The sequence below is a fragment of the Labrus bergylta genome, chromosome 2 (genome assembly GCF_963930695.1).
Source record: "Labrus bergylta chromosome 2, fLabBer1.1, whole genome shotgun sequence".
Taxonomy (NCBI): domain Eukaryota; kingdom Metazoa; phylum Chordata; class Actinopteri; order Labriformes; family Labridae; genus Labrus; species Labrus bergylta.
Genome location: NC_089196.1, coordinates 10,728,321 through 10,750,957, shown reverse-complemented (window position 1 = coordinate 10,750,957; position 22,637 = coordinate 10,728,321). Strand labels below are relative to the sequence as shown.

The 22,637-nt window shown below is 40.2% G+C and overlaps 2 protein-coding genes across 6 annotated transcripts; one reads left to right on the top strand and one right to left on the bottom strand.

Moving 5' to 3' along the window:
* The first annotated feature begins 3,012 nt into the window (after nucleotides 1-3,012).
* On the top strand, nucleotides 3,013-9,950 carry rnf34a (ring finger protein 34a). Of its 3 annotated transcripts, XM_020633040.3 has the most exons (8): nucleotides 3,013-3,174; nucleotides 3,920-4,138; nucleotides 5,051-5,437; nucleotides 6,124-6,183; nucleotides 6,798-6,999; nucleotides 7,150-7,179; nucleotides 7,376-7,423; nucleotides 8,028-9,950. In XM_020633040.3, the coding sequence occupies exons 1-8, from the start codon at nucleotides 3,169-3,171 to the stop codon at nucleotides 8,213-8,215; spliced, it is 1,140 nt and encodes a 379-aa protein (XP_020488696.2). In that variant the 5' UTR covers nucleotides 3,013-3,168; the 3' UTR covers nucleotides 8,216-9,950. The 3 variants fall into 3 exon arrangements, with proteins under 3 accessions (XP_020488696.2, XP_020488698.2, XP_020488697.2); XM_020633042.3 differs by lacking the exon at nucleotides 3,920-4,138; XM_020633041.3 differs by lacking the exon at nucleotides 7,376-7,423.
* A 1,084-nt stretch (nucleotides 9,951-11,034) lies between these two features.
* kdm2ba (lysine (K)-specific demethylase 2Ba) lies at nucleotides 11,035-21,094 on the bottom strand. 3 transcript variants are annotated; one of them, XM_020633011.3, is made up of 10 exons: nucleotides 20,960-21,094; nucleotides 16,849-17,076; nucleotides 16,567-16,710; nucleotides 15,688-15,774; nucleotides 15,001-15,288; nucleotides 14,083-14,897; nucleotides 13,768-13,931; nucleotides 13,515-13,676; nucleotides 13,164-13,382; nucleotides 11,035-12,212 (listed from the first exon to the last, which is right to left on the bottom strand). In XM_020633011.3, exons 1-10 carry the CDS (start codon nucleotides 21,011-21,013, stop codon nucleotides 12,031-12,033), a joined length of 2,343 nt encoding a protein of 780 aa, XP_020488667.1. In that variant the 5' UTR covers nucleotides 21,014-21,094; the 3' UTR covers nucleotides 11,035-12,030. The 3 variants fall into 3 exon arrangements, with proteins under 3 accessions (XP_020488667.1, XP_020488670.1, XP_020488668.1); XM_020633014.2 differs by having other exon boundaries at nucleotides 15,001-15,279; XM_020633012.3 differs by having other exon boundaries at nucleotides 16,849-17,073; nucleotides 20,960-21,091.
* Nucleotides 21,095-22,637: the final 1,543 nt, after the last annotated feature.

Genomic DNA, 22,637 nt, shown 5'->3' with positions numbered 1-22,637 from the left:
ATGGTCGACGTCATCATTTGGAGACGTCTGTTGTTGGCGCGCTCACCTGAGAGTGTGCAACTAGATAGTAGTTCCACTCTCTGTCAACTTTTTAAACTACATTGTGTAACATTGCTGTCAGAGTTCAACATTTTTTAAATGTTATATTGCATAACAGGGGCGATTTTAGAATCAGAACTTAAAGGGTGCTGCAGCTCCTGACCTGAACAGTTTGTGACATGAAGTTACCCTCCAGTGGAGATTAAGTCATTGGAGGGTCCAAGGAGGAAGTCGACTTCAAAATTCAAAGAAGGAGGAAGTCGACTTCCTCCTTCTTTGAATTGGCTTTTCAATTTAGACTTTACATTTGAGGAAGAAAGTTCACCATGATACTCTACCATAGTGGTACTATAGAGTAATACTCTGGTACATGTAGGCTACTGTCTATCTATTTATCTATCTATCCATCCATCCATCCATCCATCTATCTATCTAGCCATCCATCCATCCATCCATCTATCCATCCATCATCCATCTATCTATCCATCCATCCATCCATCCATCTGTCCATCCATCCATCCATCCATCCATCCATCCATCTAGCCATCCATCATCCATCCATCCATCTATCTATCTATCCATCCATCTATCTATCTATCTAGCTATCCATCCAGCCATCCATCCATCCATCCATCTATCTATCTATCTATCATCCATCCATCCATCTATCCATCCATCCATCCATCCATCCATCCATCTATCCATCCATCCATCCATCTATCTATCTATCTATCTATCTATCCATCCATCCATCCATCCATCCATCTATCCATCCATCTATCATCCATCCATCTATCTATCTATCCATCCAATCATCCATCCATCCATCTATCCATCCATCCATCCATCCATCCATCCATCTATCCATCCATCCATCCATCCACCCATCTATCTATCTATCTATCTATCTATCTATCTATCTATCTATCTCTCTAGCTATCAGATTGATCTACACTGGTACTGTCATATGGCACCCTCCAATGAACTGTGGTGTGGACTAAGGCACCTCAGGTATTACCATGCTGGTACCGTGGGACCTAAGTGATTAAAATGATTTGTTGTACCACGGTGATAGCCTATCTGAGACTACAGGTAGGTAATGTTGTACCATAGTTGCACTATAGTACGTGTACCATGGTACGTACTATAGTACCTTACATATTACCACATACCATAGTAACTCCCACATAACTATGGTATACAATGGTACATACCATAGTACCCCCATATTACTATGGTACTCCACATTATATACCATAGTAGCTCACATAAAATCATTGTATACCATGGTACATGCCATAGTACCTCCCATATTACTTTGATACCATGGCAATTGCCTATGCCTGATGGTAAAGTATGCCACTGTTCCCGTCAAGTGTTCAATCCTTCTGCTAAAACTCTGGACACTGAACAACAAGAAATAGTTTCCTTTAAATTACATTATAATTTACAACAAAAAGTACTAAGTTGACTGAACTTTACCCCACATAATATACCTTTTAGATGCTGTTTTTGCATTTTGCATGTCATCATCATAATCTTGTAGTTTCCATCATCATGTACCATTTGTTGACCTGCCTTCCACGAATCAGCACCTTTACCTGCATGATGAACATCACCATCACATTCTCCCCTGATATATAGGGAACACATCTAAAAATCCACCAGTGGTGAAAGTTTATGTTAAGTGTTTGCATTGTTACAGTAGCCTACTCAATACAATTTTGAGATAAAAAATATATAGGCCTATTTGTTTTAGTTCTTGAGTCATCCTATAGAGACATATATCTACAGTCATCCTATAGAGACATATATCTACAGTCATCCTATAGAGACATATATCTACAGTCATCCTATAGAGACATATATCTACAGTCATCCTATAGAGACATATATCTACAGTCATCCTATAGACACATATATCTACAGTCATCCTATAGAGACATATATCGTCCTCAACTGTACCGTGCAATAGGGGTTCTGTTCTGTTGAATTGTATTTAATTATTTTTAGTATTTTGCATTGTTATGTTCTTGCTGTTGTTTACGTTCTTCTGTGTTTGGTTTAGTTTGCTTTGTTCTTGTTTTTGCTGTTTGTCAAAGCACTTTGTATACCTGTGTTTTTAAAAGGTGCTATATAAATAAAGTTATTATTATTATAATGTGCTGATAATTTTCACAACAAAATATTGGGCTATATTTTATTAAAATAATAATGTATTTGGCTGTGTGGGGAAATCCCCTCAAGTCATAAAGACATGTATGCATACATTATCATAATAGAGTATAGATTAATAGTACACTTATTATTTTGTTATGACCCATTCAGCATAATATAAATGTGTACTCATTGTTAAGCCATATTTTAATGCTAATGACATTTAGGCTATATGAACAATGTTTTGAAAGCAGGACTGTCAGATGTTTTCAAGTCACGTTCCCAAATAACACGTCTTTACGACAAAATATTATCTCACCCGAAATAAGATACGTTTTGTTTGGTAGGCTACATGTGTAGATGAAAATGCTTTATAGAAAATGATAGCTAGAAAATAAAATGAATATAAGCTAGGTAGAGATTCACAGATTCTGAAAATCTGGTGGGGTACATGCTCCTGTCAATGAAGCACCCCTTCATGTCTTAAATCAGGCGGGTCATCCTCTTCCTCAAATGTGAAGTCTAAATTGAATAGCCAATTCAAAGATGTCCTATGTTACACCTCAGCTGTGCACCACAGCACATAACAAGGTTTCTGCATCTTTGTTTTTAGTTCTTAGGAGTTTTTCACTGTAACTGTGTTAAATGTTGCTTAGTGCTGTGCTCCTGATGGATTAATGTTGGGTATTTGAGATGTTATGCTAAATACTAGGCTACATATAAATAGATAATTATGGTATCCTCGGTTCTATGTCTGACCTGTGGGGGCGGTGTTATAATGTACAACATTGTAGTCTAGTGCAGTATCATGACGAAGAAGAAGAAGAAGAAGAAGTAGACTGGAGCAGCAGTATCTGTGCCCACAACACAGAAAGACGCAGATTGACAGTTCAGTTAAAAACAAGAGACGCTCCATTTTGCAATGATAACACGGTCGATCTGTCATTTCGTAATAGACACGCCGGAGCTGCAATGAAGGTACGGGTTTCTTTACATTTCTTCTCCATCTTTCGCTCTGCTCAGACTATCGCTACCAGCTGCTAGCTAACGAAAGCTAATTAAATGAAAGCTTCGTGTCGCTGGGAGAGGACGGTAGTTACCTCGCCTGTGCTAGCTGTCAGCTGACTGTAAACAACGACACGACAGTAATGAAGGTAAAACATAATAATGATGAGGGTCATGAATATTTGTGGAGTCGTGTTTTCTGCTTTCATCTGAGTATAATTAGAAAATGTGTTGTCAGTTTATTGGCTTGCTTTTGTTGTAGTTTTATTATCACTGGTTCACCTGCGAGGTTTGATCTTAAGTTACTTTAACTAATCTCTCTATTGTTAACATAATGCTGTTGGAGACGCATCCATTCTGTTTAATATAACTTATTTATTTTCAGTTTCACTTCACAGAGCATGAAAAGCTGTATTTACAATTTTGCAAAAGCGTCAAAAATTAATTTTCATTAATTATTGGAAATATTCAAAACTAGAAATTACTAAATCCAATATGTTATTTTGTGTGTGTGTATGTGTGTGTGTGCGCGCATATATATTTCTATATGTGTGTGTGTGTATATATATGTGTGTTATATATTTATATCTGTATACTTATTTTATTTGTTTAAATATTTAAAGTTTTTTTTATGCATGTATATTTGTGTACCCTCAGTACTTACCAGTTTAATGTGAAGATAGCACATACTGAAGTGAAGGTGCTTTGTGACATTCAGGCAGGGGCCTCGTCTATGTGGGCTTCATGCTGTGGTTTGCTGAATGAAGTCATGGGTACTGGGGCTGTCCGAGGCCAGCAGCCAGGGTTTGGGGCCAGTGCGGGACCCTTCAGATTTGCCCCCAGTGCAGGATACTCTACATACCCGCCCACCAGCTCAGGGACTCCTGGTCTTGTATGTAAGACCTGTGGTCAGGCGTTCTCCGTCTTCAGGAGGAAGGTGTGTATTTAGATGTTTGTCATGATGGCACTTCATGTTAATTGCTATACTGACTTAATGAGAGGGAGGAGGTGCTCATGCAGAAGTCGAGGGGGACATGATATGAATTTTTCAGCCAGAAGTGTTAATCACTTGCTGTCGTTGGCTGTTAAAAACCGAGTCATCTTACTTTTGGCATGAAGATAATGTGCATGTTTTTGTTGCTGCCAGGCATATGAATCTAAAGTTAAAAGTGAAATTGATTCAGTCAGTCTCTAAGTATGAAGCCCTAATCTTTGAAATATTCTTCAATCTTCAAGATAATGTACAAAGTATTTATAAAGTAAAAGCTGAAATAGTGACACACTTTTATAGAGCAGAGAATAACTGAGCCATGTTTTCTAAAAATCTGAAATTGTAGCTTGTATTTTTGGTGTGGAAGGGGAATTAATTGAATTTACACCTGCAGGCTACTAATTTCTCTAGAAAATAATTTGTTCTGGCTGATTGAAGAGACAGATGGACAACATGGACATGGTTCTCTAATGTCACCTTCACTGAGTGTTCATGCAGTTCTCATTCTGTTTGAGCCTTGCACTTTACTAGCTCTCTGTGCCAGTCGAATCCCACCTCTTGCATTCATTACTGTTTGATGTTTATCAATTAAAGACATGTGCTGCCTCCATCTCTGTGCCTGGAGAGGTAGAGCAGATGTGAGGGAAAATGCACAAAACATCTCCTAACTTGGAAATGCTATCTGGTAATGTGTTGAATATGATAATACAGTGTTTCAGTTCAAAATAATGACATTAAGCCATATTGTTAAATGCAGCATTCTTTTAAAGAGGACATTCTGGCAGCGGCAGATGGTAGAAGATCGATACCAAATTTCCTTATTTTCCTCATCTTTTTCCTTTTACTCTGTTTCTACAGTACATTTGCTGTGACTGCAAGAAGAGCTACTGCTCTCTGTGCGCCGTGCTTCAGGAGAATCTGCGCATTTGTGCAACATGTCATTTGTTAAAGGCAACAGCCTTCCAGCGGCCGCGGCTCATGCGCCTACGAGTCAGGGACCTGCGTCAGTACCTGCTGCTCCACAACATTCCCACGGACACATGCAGGGAAAAAGAGGACCTGGTGGACTTGGTGCTCCGTCACCGAGGAATCGAGGAAGAGGAGGACCCCGACATGAGCAGCCTCCACTCTCATTCCCTGTATACACAAACATCCTCCACCACACAGTCTGCCTCTGAGCTGTCAGCTTTTGTCGTTTCTCAGGAGGAGCGGCTCAGCAGGAGTGACAGTTCAGATACCAACCAGGTCAGGACACACTTATAATGATTTATGATTTTTAATAATGCTCCACTTAAGCCAGATGATTCTTATTTGTAGAGCAACACAAGACTCTGATGTTTGACTAGCTATTGCATTATCCTCTTTGGTTGTTCTTGCAGCTTATTCTGCAGGAATGATCGTTTCCTCATATGTGAAGATTTGAATATTTAAATACTGGCCTTCAGACAACAAGCCTAAATTTCTGAGCAGTCAAAACGTGTGTCTTCAGGTTATTTGTGTAGGACTTAGTACACTTCTGGCAGACTTTTGTTGTGCGTCCTTAAATGAGTCTGTGGGAGCCACTTGTCATGTCACCAAAAACACACAGAAACATTTCATCCTGGATTTGCAAAAATGTATAAGCCAACAGAAGGGAAACTGATCGGGATTTAAGAAAGCAGAGAGGCAGAAAGAGATCATAAGAAGTGCCACAACTGGCACTGAAATAGGACCTCAGCTCCAAGCAGCAAGGACCCACTATAAATACTTGTACTTGGCCTGCTTTAGGAGCAGTAAGCCTTTCTTTGACTGTAATGTATGAGACATTGTTGTTCCCGCGGCGTCAATCGGCTGGATGAGGAGTGTCTAATCCTTATCCTCAATTACCTGGCAATGTTCCCTGCGTGAGGTGCAAACTAATGTTTGTTGTTGTTGCTGCTGTTGTGTTGCAGGATGGTGATGCAACGTCTGTGTCTCTTCTCAACTTGGACCCCAATGATCACACTCCTGAGGTGATCAGTGAAATCAGTTGTATATGAAGGATTTAATGAATGCTTTTTAGTTCTGTTCTGAATGCTGATACTGGAGTAGACATAGAAACATTTTATGGCAAAGCTATATGTATTTGTGTTGCAAATCCATTTAGAATAGCGCAAGGAAAGCAATACATGTGTTGGAAATGAGATGCTAATGCATACGTTTTCTGTGTTGGGTATAAAACTAAAGACAATGAAACATAATTTGTTGGCCAGATACTCTACTCGGCACTGGGACATTTTTTGCTAAGTAAGCTCTCTGAAGTGGCTTCCCGCCCTGCTGAAAAAAATGCATTGTTTTGCACAATGCAGTATGCTACAAACCTGAACTTAAGACAAAATAAGCAGAAATAAACCCCTTTTTAATTTGACATTCAGTTACAAAAAGTATCAAGTGCTGATGCAATTGTATAATAAAACGCAACACAGAGGATTCTGGGATTCTAATGTAATTTTTACTGCATGTAATGTAGTGTGCATGCTTATTTATTAGATATAACTCAACTCTGATGTGGTGAGGTTTGTTATTTGGGTGCTTCTTTATGCTTTTTTTTTTTCTATTACTCATGTTTTGATTTCTGCTCTTTCAGGTCAGTCCTCAGACGCGATACCGGGCCAGAGCGTCTCTCTCAGACCTCTCCAGCTTGAGGGACATCGAAGATTTGTCGGTCAGGCAGCTGAAGGAGATCCTGGCCAGGAACTTTGTCAACTATTCAGGGTGCTGTGAGAAGTGGGAGCTGGTGGAGCGCGTCAGCAGATTGTACAGAGAGACGGAGGAGAACAGGAAATCAAGTGGGTATAAACTTTGTCACTCTGACCTAATATTAGTCATCTTTACATTTTGAAGATGAACTCAAAAATATGGTCTTAACACAGAAAATTGGATTTTTTTGTAATAAAGGTTTCTGTAATCATTGAACTCTAAAATCTTGTTTCTTGCAGTGGAAAATGTGAGCAGTACTGTAACCACAGGTAAGCTGTCACTCAGATGTCAGTATTCAATACCACATCCTGTTTTGAACCCATAGAAAGCTGTTTCTTCTGACAGTATCAGAATGTAGCTAATAATAGTGCCATTCAATTTGCTGCACTTCTCCCAAGCAGAGTTCAGAGAACCATGCTGAAATGTCTCTTGCTTGCTTTACTCCCCCCCCCCCCCACATTAAAGTGGTGGCCTTCCCTCCCTCCCCTCCCATCTGCAACGGTGCCATCAGAGGTAAGGCTTGTAGATTGCCCGTCGCTGTTGCCGTGGTCACATACACCATCTGTGGCTCGCTTCTCCATCGTGCAATCGTGTGTCACATCAGTATTTACAGTCGACCCATTCTCATGTGTCATCTAGTCTAATTGGTTTCATTGATGTTCATGTTTCAAACTGAAGAGCAGAATTTTTCCCATTCTCAGTTTTTTTCATTTTTTCATGCTCCAGAAACACTGCTCCACCTTGACATCAATCTTCCTCTGTCGTCTATTCATGTGTTAATCGTGTGAAGCTTATTATACCGAGACCTGCAGTGTGTCACATGTGTATATTCACTCACTTACCAGCATGCCTCCTGTGATAAAGACTCTGTGGTTGCCATGGAAACATCTTGACACAGCCATTGTGGCAATGACATTTTTTGAAGAGATTGTGAGCATGACCTGACTGACATAAGGCGCACCTGATAAGACGAGGTGTCTCATTAAGATGCTCTGTATTTTTATGACCCTCGTATCCCTCCTCACTGCTTGAAGTTTCACAGCTTTAAAAGAAAAAGCAGCTTTCTTAACAGTTCCAGTCACCACACTCCGTCTCTCTGTCCGTCTTCACCTTGCAGATGGGGAGAAGGGCCCTCTGATGATCAATGACGACAACCTGTGCAGGATCTGCATGGACGCCACGATCGACTGCGTTCTCCTGGAATGCGGTCACATGGTCACATGCACTAAATGCGGCAAGCGAATGAACGAGTGTCCGATCTGCCGGCAGTACGTCGTGAGGGCAGTGCATGTTTTTAAGTCTTAATCCACCAATGCAACACTTCTGATTGGACTGAGACTTCAATCAACCATGCAGCTCATCACCTTTGAATCCATTAAAGACTTACTTTGTGGATGTTCAATGTTTGTATTTCCTCAATTCTCACATTATTTGCACATTGATATGTAATGATTTTTTTTCTTAGGAATTTGACTCCTGAGTTTCACCAGTGGGCAGAGCGTGCTATGAACCCTCCTCTGAGTCATTCCTTACGTAAACATATCTCTCACTGTGTTTATTCCGAAGTGTCTGTTTTGCTTTTCTTAATGTTTTTTTTAAAGCAAAGAATGTGTGGCACTCAGCCACATGCAGTCTTGTTTGACACAACTATTCACCCTCAGATGTAACCATTCACTGTAGCTGACACTCGGCTCTGCTATGGACTCTTAAGAGCCCCTCGCTTTACAACTGCTGCAAGTGACTACATATCTTAATAGCACAGTGGACTGACACACACTGGACCTCGCCACGGGAGAGGGGGGTGATAGTGAACTCGGTGCCAAAAGATGGATCATGCCCTTATTATTCTCACCCATTTATTTCCCCTCGACTGTGTGGTCCGGTGTGTGTACGTCAATTCTCCAGCACGTTTTAACAGAATGCACTTTGTTCACACCGTGTGTTTAATGCACCACTTCTCACAACCAACTGCAAACTATGACCAGTAATGACAGCTGAGGTAGCATTTGTACAAGGTGTTGTTTACTCGTCCAGACTGCAGCTTGATTGCTCCAGTTTGGGAGGACACTGACTCTGTTGAGGTCAGGAAAAAAAAAAAGGCTAATCAGAAATAACTGAGCTTGACATTGGTGATATAAAATTAAGTTGGTCAGTTTTATTATTTTCACTTTCTTCTTTGTTTTGCTATTAAAGCTCTTATTGTAATGCATTTAAAAAAAAAATCTAAAGGGTCATAGAAAGTCTGTCATTACGGCAATAGCTAACTTCCGCTGTCACCTCTGTCTTAAGTGGAGACGAAAAACCGGTGCTAACTCATCCGACCATCTTCCCTGACTTCAGCTCAACTGTGGATGTGAAACTCTGAATGTTCTTGTTAGTGTAGTTGTATATTGTTGGGGCTGGAATGAAGTGTCTTAATGCGTTTGAGTAAATTTCTCTCATGTAGGAGTAATGTATTGAATTAACTATTCGAAGCTATAGCTACAAGTTTACTGACACCTGTGGTATAGAAAGTATATAGAAATAATGACTTGCTAATGTACATTTGCATATATTGATCCATATGAGATGTATATATCTATATTTTTTCCATTTGATTTGAATGGTGTAATATGAAATAATGAAACTGTCCCTGGCCTTGGGTTAGTTTATAATTAATGAGTTAACTTTCTCTGTCAAGTGAATTGAAACATGTTTAATCTTCATTGATCTGATTGAACGTTTTGTCCCCTCTAAAGCCAGAGCATAACACCCACCTTTATGACACTGGTTATAATATCTCTATCTCTCCCACCTTTCAAATTCCCATTTCCTGGTTTTCTTCTCTACTGATCCTACTCATTCAGAAGTGTTCAGCTCTTTGATGCACCACACAAAGTCAACATTGCTGCTATTACAGATTAAAGTCCCCCACCTATTTGAACAGGAGTGGAGAAGTGGCACTTTTCCTTTAGAGGGTGTTAATGTGTGCAAGGTTTGTTCTTTGTATTTGGGAATGTTAAACTTTTTATTTTGGTAATTAAAGATTTTAATGAAAGTCTGTTTTTGTACACTCATGAATCATAAGCGCTGTCACTGTTTTACCTTTGGTATTGAATGATTTGAGTAAAAAAGGATCTTTCCATCACTTTATCAGCACATGACTTACATATCTGACAGAATGGAAATTAGTAATAGAGAAGTGATATGGCAAAAAACAAAAATGTAAATCATGACAACAGAAAACATTTGATGGTATAATGTCTAATATAAGTACTTATACATCTCTATTTTCATTTCACACTGGGTTTTTGATCACTACTGGTAATTGAAAAAAATGTAAAAGAAAAAAAAATTAGGTGGCATTAAATTGTTGGCTTTTAAAAATAAATTCCAGACTATAGAACGGACTCAAGCTGCAGCTGCAGCCTAAGTATGGATTTTCCACATTACAGCTTCAATATACTTACTTAGATGTAATGTTATAACGAGCATCAAGTTATCAACTGTTTTTATCATTTATTGGATTCACTGGCACTTGTGCTCTTTTTGGGCTATCCTTGTTCTTTGCTGCTGTAACACTACATTTCTCAGTTGTGGGATGAATAAAGGTTGATCTCATCTTAAACACTAAGTCCATTTAGGATGGTGGGAGAAGTCGTACATCAGAAGCAGAGAGTAAATCAGTGTATTTTGAAGTAGTGGAAGTGTTACATTGATTATGATTCTATGTTACAAATTCACCTAATGATACAGTTCTTATCCAACAATCTATCTGCCTTTATTTGGACAGGAGAGCTGAAGACAAGACAGGAAATATAACAAAGTGTGTGTGGGGGATGACATGCACCACAAAGTGGCAAACTGGGAAGTCAAACCTGCAACCAGTGCAACCAGCACTCTCGTTTCTGTATATCGGGCCCTGCTCTACATACTGAGCTAAGACAGCCCCAACTGCTCCCATCTGTTAAATCAAAACCAAAAACTCACATTAGCACTAGAGAGGAAAATCAGTAGATCATCTTCTGAGGACCATGAACTCTCTGACTGATTCCCCCATCACTGAAGACGGGATTCAAATTCACCCTCATTTACAAAACCAATGCTTCCTTTTTCTATCAGACTGGCAATAAAGCATGAAACAGTGATGGTACAAATGAAATTCTTTTAATGCATATTTGCACATACTTTTTTTGCATTTACAAATATAAACATTATCACATTCACCTGAGGTGATAGATTACAGCACAACACACCCCACAATACACACAACACCTACTGTATGGAGTTAGGACTCAAGATATGCAACGCAGTTTTTTTTTATTGCATAAGTCTGTCACTTGGTGGCTTCATGACTTTTATCATAGACAGTCAATGTTTGGTCAGCTGTCAGTAACACCTTGTCTTTCCACTGTCAACTCTCTGGCACTGGTAGAGAAACCTCAACAACTGGGACCATAAGAGATAAATTATTTGTTGCATTATTTGACCCAGCTGTGAGACATTTATGTCAAGTTACTGAATAAGTGAATAAATACAAACTGTTACAAAAAGAAAGTCAATAAATTAATGTTGAAATGTTGGAGAAGCCCCCATCAAACACAACAATGATCTATTTAAGTATTAAAGTGAAAACATGAGGGTGTATCAGGACATTTTGTTTACTCTGTTTCATCATTCTTATACATTTTAAATATTCAGGAAGTGTTTTTATCAGATGTTTATGTCTGTACATTTTAGTCGGGTTATATCAATGTGTAATTTTGGCACACGTATGAAGGCGAGCTAAGAAAGGGGGCTATTTTCAGTTCTCATGCAGTGTGGCATATGTCGCTCCTGAGACACTGTAAACTCATGAAATGATGCTTTATAAAAATACTGCTTTCAAATATTTAAAGAATAAAATTAAACAACCAGAAAGTCATTTACAAAAAGTAAGATATCAATGCAAGTAAACGCATGCCTTTTCTTTTCAGAGAATGTTCAAACAGAATCCTTCTGAGATCTCCATCCAGCGATCTGCCTCTCCCTTTAGTCCGTTTACTGTGACATCGACTCAGAGGCTTCACAGGGCCAGTCAAATTTAAAAAAAGAAATTGTTCCATTAAGTGCAAAAAGAATCAGTTTTGTCCCGTCAGCAACTAGCTTGACTTCTCTAGCAGTTTTTCCTCTTTCAGTCTGAACGGCACGCTGACAGACATCTCTGCGATGAACCTCTCGCAGGCCGTCTTTGACACCTGCTTACAGAAGCGGAGGTCGATCTGACAGATGCTCCCACAGCGCTTAAAAAAGTTTAGGGAATGGTCCGTGACCCTGTTACACACTGAAGGGAGAGGGAAAACAAGAACCAGTCACAAACTTCATTTTAAAAAAAGTGTATTTGTGTACATTGGCGTTTCATTTTCTCCTTCCTCCAGTCTTCATCTAAAAAAAAAAAACAACCAAAAAAAACTAACTGACAGGATTTTGTCGCTCAAGGGCTCTTCAATTTAAATCAGACCGAGTAGGCAACTTGTTTAGTTTCAAGAGATCTTATAGGGAATAGAAACTCATCTTTTTTATTTAATTATTTATTTTTAATCTTATTATGCTCAAACCGTTTCTGCAGATACATGAGTGCATAACAACATTTTCCTGGATCAATAAAGTGCAACATTCAAATTATTCTGTGATTCAGCTGTGATACATCTCGTCTGCGACTCATAACGCAAAAATACTCAATTCATTTTGTCTGCTTTTAAAACAGAAACACTCTGAAGATACAAAAATTGACGGCACGTTAGTGAAAAACTGCTTAAATTGATCCAAAATCAGAGTGCCAGGGATGAAAAGATTTGGCCTACATGCCTCAGATTATTGACCTGTGTCATCAATTTAAGTACAGCCTCACAGGGGCAATAACCCAGAATCACAGATTAATTTAATAAGTACTTAGTTAAATATCTGCCATGTTTTAAGGATCCTGATGTAATTTATGAAACTGCATTTCTCTACCTTGACAGCAAAATGTCTAAGAAAGAGCTTTTTAGTTAAAACATGTTTTTTAACATTTTAGTGAGGTTCAGTTTGAGTTTCAAACTTTTTGATTCGAGGACACAGTTACAACATCGTTACCTGTCTTTTTATCAAGCCTACTTTACTCTTGATTCTGATGTTTTTGTTGTGTTTTTTTGGAGTTTCCTCTACCCCCTTTGTTTCGAACTATCATCTGTTGCAGGCTACATGGATTGCTGAGGATTTCTAAGCAAACAGAGCTGTGGTTCCTTGTCCTCACCTGACAAGTTGATGTCTGTGAGCGAGTCTCTAGTTGTGGTCCCGGCTGCGGTCAGCAGGTTAACTGACTGGTCGTTGATGTGGTTGCAGTAGCTCAGGTCCAGACTTGACAGAAAAGGCATCTGCCGACAGATGAGGCGTAGAGATGTGTCAGTGATGTCCAGCCCCGCCAGCCGCAGGTCCTCCACGTTCCTCAACTTGCAGCGGTTATCTAGCTGACCTGTCGAACGTTCACATCAGGAGCGTCAGTGATCAATTCATTCAAATCTTCTGTCACAGTGCCCTGATATATTTTAACACAGAAGTCAGGAATCAAGACCACGCCTAAGGAAGCGTTTGTGCTTTGAGTTACCGGGTCTGTTGTCTGTGGGGGGGGAGAGGAGGTCTCTCATCTGTGCATCTTTGAGTCCCTCCACCCACTGCACATCCAAGGTGCGCAGCAGGGGACAGCTGGAGGTGCAGAGCGCAGATACAGCAGCCCAAGAACAGCCAGATAACTTTAACACTCGCAGACCTGAAAATCACAGCAGAACTTTAAAATACTGATGCAGAACAAATGGCATCGAACAACAGTTGACAACTGATCTGGGATCACTCATAGTCACCTGGTAATCTATTAATAAGCCAGCTTAATTGCTTCTTGGAAATGTTTGTCCAACTGAGGTCCAAGGAACCCGGCTGTCGGCGTATAATCCCACTTAGCATGAGTGGTGTGATGGATGTGCAGCGGTTCAGATCGATCTTCATCCAAAGTCTCTTATCACAACACCTAGACATCAGAGAGAGAGATTTGTGTTGCATGTTTGGTCTTTGTGTTACACTATGAAGCAGAGCAGTCCATACAAAAAATAAAACAATAAATCCTGAGCAATACTTTTTTTTCCTATTGAATAGCCTGATGCTGATTTAAGTTTGTTTACCATCTATTCCAAGTCTTGCAAACTCTCATGCAGACACACAGCTCCTGGTGTGTCAGGTGGCCAAAGATCTTCATCCACACCTCACGCTGTATGACATGTGTTTTTCCATCTTTTAGTGGCAGTCTGTCGGGTGGCGGGCTGATTGGAGGGGGCCTGATAACGTGCCGCTCCATTTGAACACATTTCGGCGGGGAGTGTGGGGGTGCCGGCCGGTTGGTTGGGGTGCTTCTGTTGAAGCCCAGCGGAGTGATCTGACTCGGGTAGAAGTGGCGAAGCTCCCAGGGCGTGCCATTCATCTCTTTGGTCTTGAGGTGGGACCTCTGATCCCCAAGGTCGCTGCCGTTGCGAAACAACCTCTTGGGTTCCTCGTTTTCAGACTCCGGCTCCACCTTGAGGGGTTGGCGGTTCTCGTTGGCCAGGCAGTCCTCTGTCTTCTGGATCTCCTGGTTCAGTGCTTTGCTCAGCTCTCGGCTCAGCTCTCTGTTAGGTAAACGCCGCTTACGGCGGGCTTTTGGACGTGGGCCTTTTTCCTGGGTCTCGCTCCCACCCTCGCTGCTGGGGCCGGCCTGAGGAGAGCTGCAGAGAGACTGGTCGCTGTCTCCGACAGGTGTTTTAATGCAAGGATTCAAGAATTCATTCCTTAAATCTTTTTCATCCCCTTCTTCTCCAGGCTCTCCAAAACGTGCTCTCCTCTCTACACTACTCCTGAAGTGAGACCCCCTTCCTCTTTCATTCTCCTCATATGCCTCTTCATCATCCTCTTCTTTCTTGATTTGGTGCAGGAATTTGGAAAAATAAGGCTCATCTGGTCTTTCCTGTAAGAACAAACATGAATATTATTTACATTACTGTGGGAGTGATCCTGCTCGTGCCAAACCAAATACTTTGTTCTAAAATGTCACTGTAAATTTAACAAACCTTCTTCCTCACACCCAGATCTTCCTCATCATCGTCGTCAAACAGCTTCCTCTTCTTCCTCAGTTTGTCCTCCGGCCTGGGCCGCAGCAGGTTGCAGGGGGACAGCAGAGGCGGCTGTCGATGGAGAGACTCCTCTGGTCTGAACCTGGGCGTCTCCTCTCTGTCTGGTCTCCTCTTGGCTGCAGCAGAGACGTCCCCCTCCTCCTTCACAGGCTTCTGTTCCCTCAGCAGAGAGCCGGGGAGGTTGGAGGCGTACTTGAACCCCGGACCCCTTTTTTGCTTCAATGCCAGAGGGGACAAAAAAATTGCGAGACAACTTTATACCTTAAGCTTATGGTGACGAGTGAAACCAACTGCAATCCAAAAGTACCTGAGGTTTAATAAACATCAACACTGTGACCAAAAAAGTATGTGAGTGGTTTCCTGCTTCTGTGACACACAGCCACTTGTGAGAGACTTTCACAGACTAGACGAGTTTAAATCAGAAGTGGAAAACTAATCAACATACAATAAATACAATTACCGGTACTGAATTAGGATAACTACAGTTATGAGTGATACCAATACTCTGGAAATCTCAGGAATCTTTTGGTGGTTGTTGTTTTCTAGGCCAAGAATATTTCCAACACACACTTAGTAAGCTATTACATAATCTGAATCTTCTGACTCACACATATTTGTACTCACTTTTCCACTCTTCCCAGCGTGGTTGCACTTAGGACATTCCCAGCAGTTTGGGAGCTCGTCGTTCACCACTCCTGAGGCGTCGCTCACCTGATGAACAATAAGAAAATGAGCCAGACGCCAACGAGAAGCTCCACTGTTCCGTTTGTTGAATACAAACTAGACAAGGGAAGTGAAAGTGACTGTGTTGATGTGTTTCAGCTGTGCAGGTCAGCAGAGTTTAACCTCAGTCAGAGTCAACATCCACACTCTTGCTTCCCGCACAAAGTAATGAAAGAAAGTAGAGCTAACGACCTGTACTTGAGTAGCATAAATCTGCACTTCCAAGTAATTGTAATGTCCAAATTGTTGTATTTTGGGGGTGGCATGAATATAAAACATTTTGTTGTTGCATGCAAAACCACTAGACAGTGCTTGTCCGAGAAACCAGTTTGATCGAGCATGTTGTAGCAACCATCTGTTGTGTTTTTGCATCTAAAAACAGGGTGTGTGCTGCTTTACATTTTGTTTTAGTATTTCTTTCAGCTCTACTGCCTCACATACTTGTTTGGCAATAAGTGTATTCATTAATCATTTAATCCCTGTAATGGTTTGCACTCTGCAGCATGTGGTGGGAGTCAAATCCTCGAAACATGATGATGTCACACATGAGCCATAAAACCTCCTGAACCTCGAGAACCACGAGTGTGCTCAGTGTTAAATAAAAAAACACCAATTCTAACGTTAACTAGCTTCAGTGAGTACAGTCCAAGTGTCTGACTCACTCACAGTATGATTGGATGTCCTGGGATTCCTGGCAACTTAACTTTAACAGGAATGAGTCAAGGTATGAATGAGTCGACTGAGTTTGGGGTGTTAAAACTGTTCCCAGTGTCTCTTTACCTTGAGACAATTTGGATGGACGATCTCGTTGCAGATGGAGCACTCCATCAGCATGAAGTTGAACTTGTCCTCCTCTTCCTCCAGTGTGTCCTCTTTCCCCGCCTCTTTACACACGACGCACACCGCCGTGTGGGGCAGAACAGGCTGCGTGGATGGGGAAGAAAAAACACATCGTGTTGACTTCTCAGGTAAGGCGCTGACATCACAGTGGTGTCTTTGTCTTTGTAGAAAACCTCTTCTTATTTAAACAGGAGGGTGAATGGAATATAACAACTAACTCACCGCGATGCATTGCCTCATAATGCACGACTGCTTCATGCGTCCCGGGCCTCCAAACTTTTTCATGTCTTTGCAGAAGTGACACTCGCCACACTCGGTCCGGAGACACGCCTCACACTTTCTGCAGCGTGTCCTCCTGCGTCTCGCTCCTGAGGAGCTCCGGTTGGATGGCAGCTTAACCGCTGACGTTGTCCCCATCTTTGGGGGCTTTGGCCGGTTGGCTGCCCGCTGCTGGAAGACAACAGACAGAACATAAACCATTGTAGTGGTGACAGAGAGGAGGACTCTTAAACAAACTGTTATCCATTATGGATAATCCTGAGCACCCTCTGCACCACCTACTGGACAAACAGCAGAGCAGCTTCTCCAACAGACTGATCCAGCTCTACTGTCACAAGCCGGACAGATACAGGAAATCTTTCCTACCAAAGGCCATAACCCTTTACAACAGCTCACCTCTTGCGAGCAGAGAACTGTCATCATCATGATAATATCTGTCTCTCCATACTGTAATCTGTTCTGCTCATGCTACTTGTAAAATTGACACACTGTCCTTACATTTAAGTTAACAACATTGCCTGACTGCTCATCATTATAGTGAATAGTTTCAACTGATAACGTAGCTACACTCCTGCACTTTAACATATATATCTTTGATTGCACTTTAACATATATATCTTTGATTGCACTTTAACATATATATCTTTGATTGCACTTCAACATATATATCTTTGATTGCACTTTAACATATATATCTTTGATTGCACTTTAACATATATATCTTTGATTGCACAGCCACGAATTTGCACAGCTCTGGAGAACCCCTTATATTGTTATTACATATTTACAACTGTCATCACTGTTTTTGCAAACTTACATCTCTTACCTCCAGCAAGTATTTTTACATTCATCTGACAAGCCTGAATAAATGTTGTATTTAATGTTTCTTTTTTTTTTTACCAGTAAGAATGTTAAGTTAAATCCTTAATGTATAAGTCTCTTCTTATTCTTTTATATTTTAAGTGTTTATTTACTATGTATCTATTCTTATATTGTTTTATTTGCTCTGATAACGTGATGCTGTAACACCACAATTTCCAAGTTTGGGATCAATAAAGTAATTCTATTCTATTCTATAAAGAGACAGGTGGACAAGTTTATACCTGTAAACCTCAAACCTGTCAGCTAAACAGCCGGTGCATTTTTCTGTTTTTCTTTTGTCATCTTTTGTGTATTGAGCTGCATCAGGACAGATATCAAAGTCATGCCCGACATGTTGCAAAAACACAATAAACTGATGATTCATTTGTCAACTTACTAGTCATAGTATGCTGTTCCAACAAGACAATCTAAAAGGTCAAGTTGTAATTATTTCTAACTATCGCTGTTGCATCGGAGGCTTTCAGTGATAGGCTCACAAAAAAAGCAACTCAAGACAAAACATGTTTTTAATGTTGTTGTTGTTTTTTTACCCAGGTCATCATCATCTTGTTCAGTCAGTGAAACAGTTTAATACAAAAATAATGGTTTAGATATCTGCACCAAGTATTATTGTAACAGATGAGTAACAGTTTAATCAAATAATGGATTGGTATTTAAAAAAAACATTATTTTTTAGTGCTCTTAAAAAACAGTACACTTTATTATCTGTTGATCTATTGATAACATTCTCTAATTTTCCGACACCTTTGTCCAAGTTGACACTGCTAAAAGATGATATAAAAGCCAAAGAAGGGACCTTCAAATGTCTGTTTTGTAGATAAAAAAAAGAGTCACTCAGATGTGTTATATTTGAAGAGAGACTTGATTATTGACAAGCCAGAAGCAGCAAATGTTCTCATGTTCAATAAATGATCGAAAAACAGGAAAGAGAACCTAAAACTATATGTCAGACGTTATCAGACCAAACCCACAGACGTATGTAATCAACATTTTACCTCCATGTTCACACATACTCTCCGTCTGACTCACAGGAGCAAATTAAAGGCAACAAAAGATGAGCCTTTGTGAGGCACAGACTCAGCACACACCCACAGCTTTGAGATCTCTGATCCCAAATTCATGTTTGCAAAATTTTCCCTTTTTATTCTCTCCCATTTATTTTTAGCAACTTCCCTGTTGCTATGGCAGGATCGCAACGCTACGGCAGAGCAAGACAAATCAAAAAGCATTACGCCGATTCTCGTTATTACAGGAGAGATTACCTTGGCAACACGTTTGCCATCGGCGGTGGCAACAGTTTGAATAGAAGACTGCAAGAGGTGGATAAAAATAGGCTCACATGAGGAGGTTATGATGAAGTGGGAAGCTGTGAGCGCTTTATTCTCATTCTATTGTCGATTACTAATAGAAAGCGTTTATTTAATCCCATATTACTGATTGTCTGTATACTGATGCCAGGGTGCTATAGACTGGTCTAACAGGTCAAATAAATATGCACACATAGAATAAGACGTGCCAAACTATTCAGACTGATACTTTCTGAATGACAATAACACAAACCAAGAAGAGAAACTGAATCTGATGACAAGAACAAAGAAACAACGCAGTGGTAGATGATTAATATTTAATTTAATTTATTTTTGCATTTCCTGTCTGATAATTTAGTGGAGACGGGCTTCTACCCCATGAGAGCTTTCCATAAAGCCATACAACTGGTGTAAAAACTTCAAGGGACACATGAAAAAGGAAGGTCTACTCCAACTGCAGGGGCGGCTGAGACTGTCAACATCACCTTTTTATTTGTTGCGCTGCTTTTTTTTTGTTTTGTTTTGCTCCTGAATTATCTGACACCAGAATTGTCCAAATATCATATCATACATTGAATGCAAGTGTCCCGGCAAAGTTTTAACCACGACTAATAAAAGACAGACTACTACCTCGTCTTTCCCTCTGATAAAATAAATAAATAAATCTGTGGCCGAGAACAAATCAGAGCAGCCGACATCAGCTGACCCTCCTTTACTGTAACCCTGTGCAGTAATATGTCAGGAATTTGGGATTGGTTGCCGAGGCCTGTGAACAAAAAACATGGTCTTATATTCTTTTCAGCATGGTCCTCTGACTCAGCTTCAGAGTGGGTTTCAGTGGGGAGAAGAAAGTCACGAGGCTTATCATTTGCTACTCATGCACAATGTTCTTCACAGCCAGTAATAAATAACGCGTCTGTCTTGCGGCACAACAGAAGAGATCAGAATACCTTCTCTTATGAGCTGTTGGTGGGTGTTGTTGGTGTAAACATTGTGTAAGCACAAGGAGTTGGCTCTTATGTCAGCACTTCTCATATGTCCAGAGGAGACTTGTGCAATATCCCTAAGCCTTGTTAGAAAGCAGTAAAGCCACATATCAAAACTCTGTCTGGAGTGTTTAAATCTCCACTGCTGTGAGACTTAACTCAATCTGCTGAGTAGTTTGTGGGACCCACTGGACAACCAAGAAACACAAGTAGAGCCCCTTCATTGTTCCCTCTCCCCATCCCCCCCCCCCCCCCCCCCTCCCCTTCCACAAGTCAGTCCCAGCCTAAACAACAATATGCCTTTAAGCCGTATTTTAGGCACAGGCTAGTGAGGAAATGTAAAGGAAGTGAGAGGAAATTAATCACAGGAGAAGCATTTTCTGAGGGGGACATGTGGTAGCGTAGAGTATATCATATCTTTTACAAGTCTGAAGTTAAAAGGTTTAAAGACATATCCGTCACAACCACGTATGTGTGATATTACTGGACTGAAGTGGTTTGTGATTATTTATGGTCAGTACATTAAAAAAAATAAAAAAAAAAAAAAAAAGGGTGAGTTGTGGCTAACATAGAAGATGTGTGATGTGGAGAAGACACGGTGTGTTTGTACAGTGTTTCAACACTTATTATAAGCAGCCAGGTCAATAAAACAGTGTGCACTGAACACTATACGTCTCTTTGTCGTGGTTAAGTACTGAAGGAGGTTTTAAAGACACATTTCACCTTTTGACTCGACCAGGGAAACAGAAGAGCGGCTAAATGCCCAGCGTTACCCTGAAGCAGATATATACAGTACTCCGCTCACAAAAACACTTAGGATCCTTCAAACTAAACACAACAACACACAGAGGTTATGTAATGAAATGTAGGAGCTCTGACCTGCTCAGACTCTGAATCATATTCCTCATCGTCTCCGCTCAATGACAAGGCCATGGCTCCTCTGTCTCATCGTTTGTGAACAGCAGAGAAAACTAACATGGCTGAACAAGGCTCCTCCAGCTCGACCCCCCCTCCCCTTCACATAATGTTCATTATGCTGCGTTCAGGAAACATGGTAAAATTCAAAAGCGACTCTTCGCTACACACTTAAGCCGCCGAGGTATTTTTCCGAACTAACAAAGTATTTACGTCTGAAAGAAGTACATACGGGAAAATACAACCGTACACTTTAAATGTGACGTATTATTAAAAATAATGTACGTATATGACGATTAAATTATTTTACCATACTTTGCAACGGTGATTAACGAGTGTAGTGAGAGCATCATCCGCGCTAACAGGAAGTAAAGATTGGCAGGTAGCACAAGATAGACAAATGCTACACACGTCAGTCTTTGCTTCGGATTGTTTGATTTTCTTTGATATATTAATCCTGAGGTACTTATTGGTTTAGTTGTGGTATTTGATAGGGATCATTTTTACCCAGTGACTGATTTATTTAAGTTGGTCTGTGATAATTCAGAATGTCTGTTCTGAAGTTTCGGGCTATTAGCTTACTTTAATGGCTCAATTATGATGTTTAATCTTATGTTTTATACATATCTCGGGTCACCCAAGCTGTTGTTTTACCTTCTGAACAAAAAGGAGTTCGTGTAGTGTTAACTGATTAATAAAGTACCTCTTCACTGATAATACAAGATGTGAAATCTGCTGTTCCTCTCAAATTTAAGTATGCTTACAGCCAGTCACCAGTCTCACATTATCCTTCTCATGCTGAAATTAAAAGGAAGACAAGACATAGTTTAATTTAAAAGGAACATTTCTGCAACAAGGCAGTTCAATGTAGGCTACTTCCTGCAGAAGAGGTGTGATGATAAAGTGCGAAAGCAACACAGTGAGCACTTTAACCTCAGGGTTTCGTTATAGAGCCACCCTGCTTGTGATAAAAACAATACATGTGTCAGTAGCTTACTCAGTGCTTGATAATGATGAAGTTGTAATGAACCATTACAATGATGATTGAGGTTTCTGAGATAAGCAGGGCAGAGTGTACATGAAGTAAAGGAGAGTAACTGTACAGAAAGTGAGCATGACATAGCAAAAGGGGGTAGAGCTATTTAAAGAAAGTCTATCAACAAAGCAATGTGTTAATGATCAATTATTTGAAAGACTCTTTAAAATAGAAAGAATAAAATCTGAAACAAAACTTTGATTTTTTTGGGGGGAGAAAAGTAATTTTAGACACTGGCCCATTTGAGCTTAAACAGCAAGATAAAAGAGAACCAATTTTCATCTTAAATGTGCCACATAAAGAAACACTCTTACACAGGAAACATGCATTGCATACAGTTAGGCTTTGGGATGGGAAGAGAAGGGAAAAGTGCAGAGCTCTGGCTGTTTTGATGTATTTGGAGTTTTTGTCAAATAAACCAAAAAAAGGTTGACAATATTTCAAGCATTGAAATTAACAATCGCATAAAGAATGACACCAACCCACAGAAACCACTACAACATGATTAGTGATACATTATTTGTTAGACTTTGTATTATATGAAATGTATTTACAGTGTTGTTACTTTTGCATTAATTAGTTGGTGTTTGAGTTGCTGTGAAAATG

Coding starts and splice junctions, on each gene's coding strand:
- kdm2ba (XM_020633011.3), bottom strand. CDS start 21,013: ATGGCCTTGTCATTGAGCGGAGACGATGAGGAATATGATTCAGAGTCT. Junction 13,932..14,082: donor TGCAAGACTTGGAATAGATG/GTAAACAAACTT, acceptor TCTGATGTCTAG/GTGTTGTGATAAGAGACTTT. Junction 12,213..13,163: donor CACAGACATCAACTTGTCAG/GTGAGGACAAGG, acceptor CTCTCCCTTCAG/TGTGTAACAGGGTCACGGAC.
- rnf34a (XM_020633040.3), top strand. Junction 4,139..5,050: donor TCTCCGTCTTCAGGAGGAAG/GTGTGTATTTAG, acceptor CTGTTTCTACAG/TACATTTGCTGTGACTGCAA. Junction 7,180..7,375: donor GAGCAGTACTGTAACCACAG/GTAAGCTGTCAC, acceptor CCCACATTAAAG/TGGTGGCCTTCCCTCCCTCC.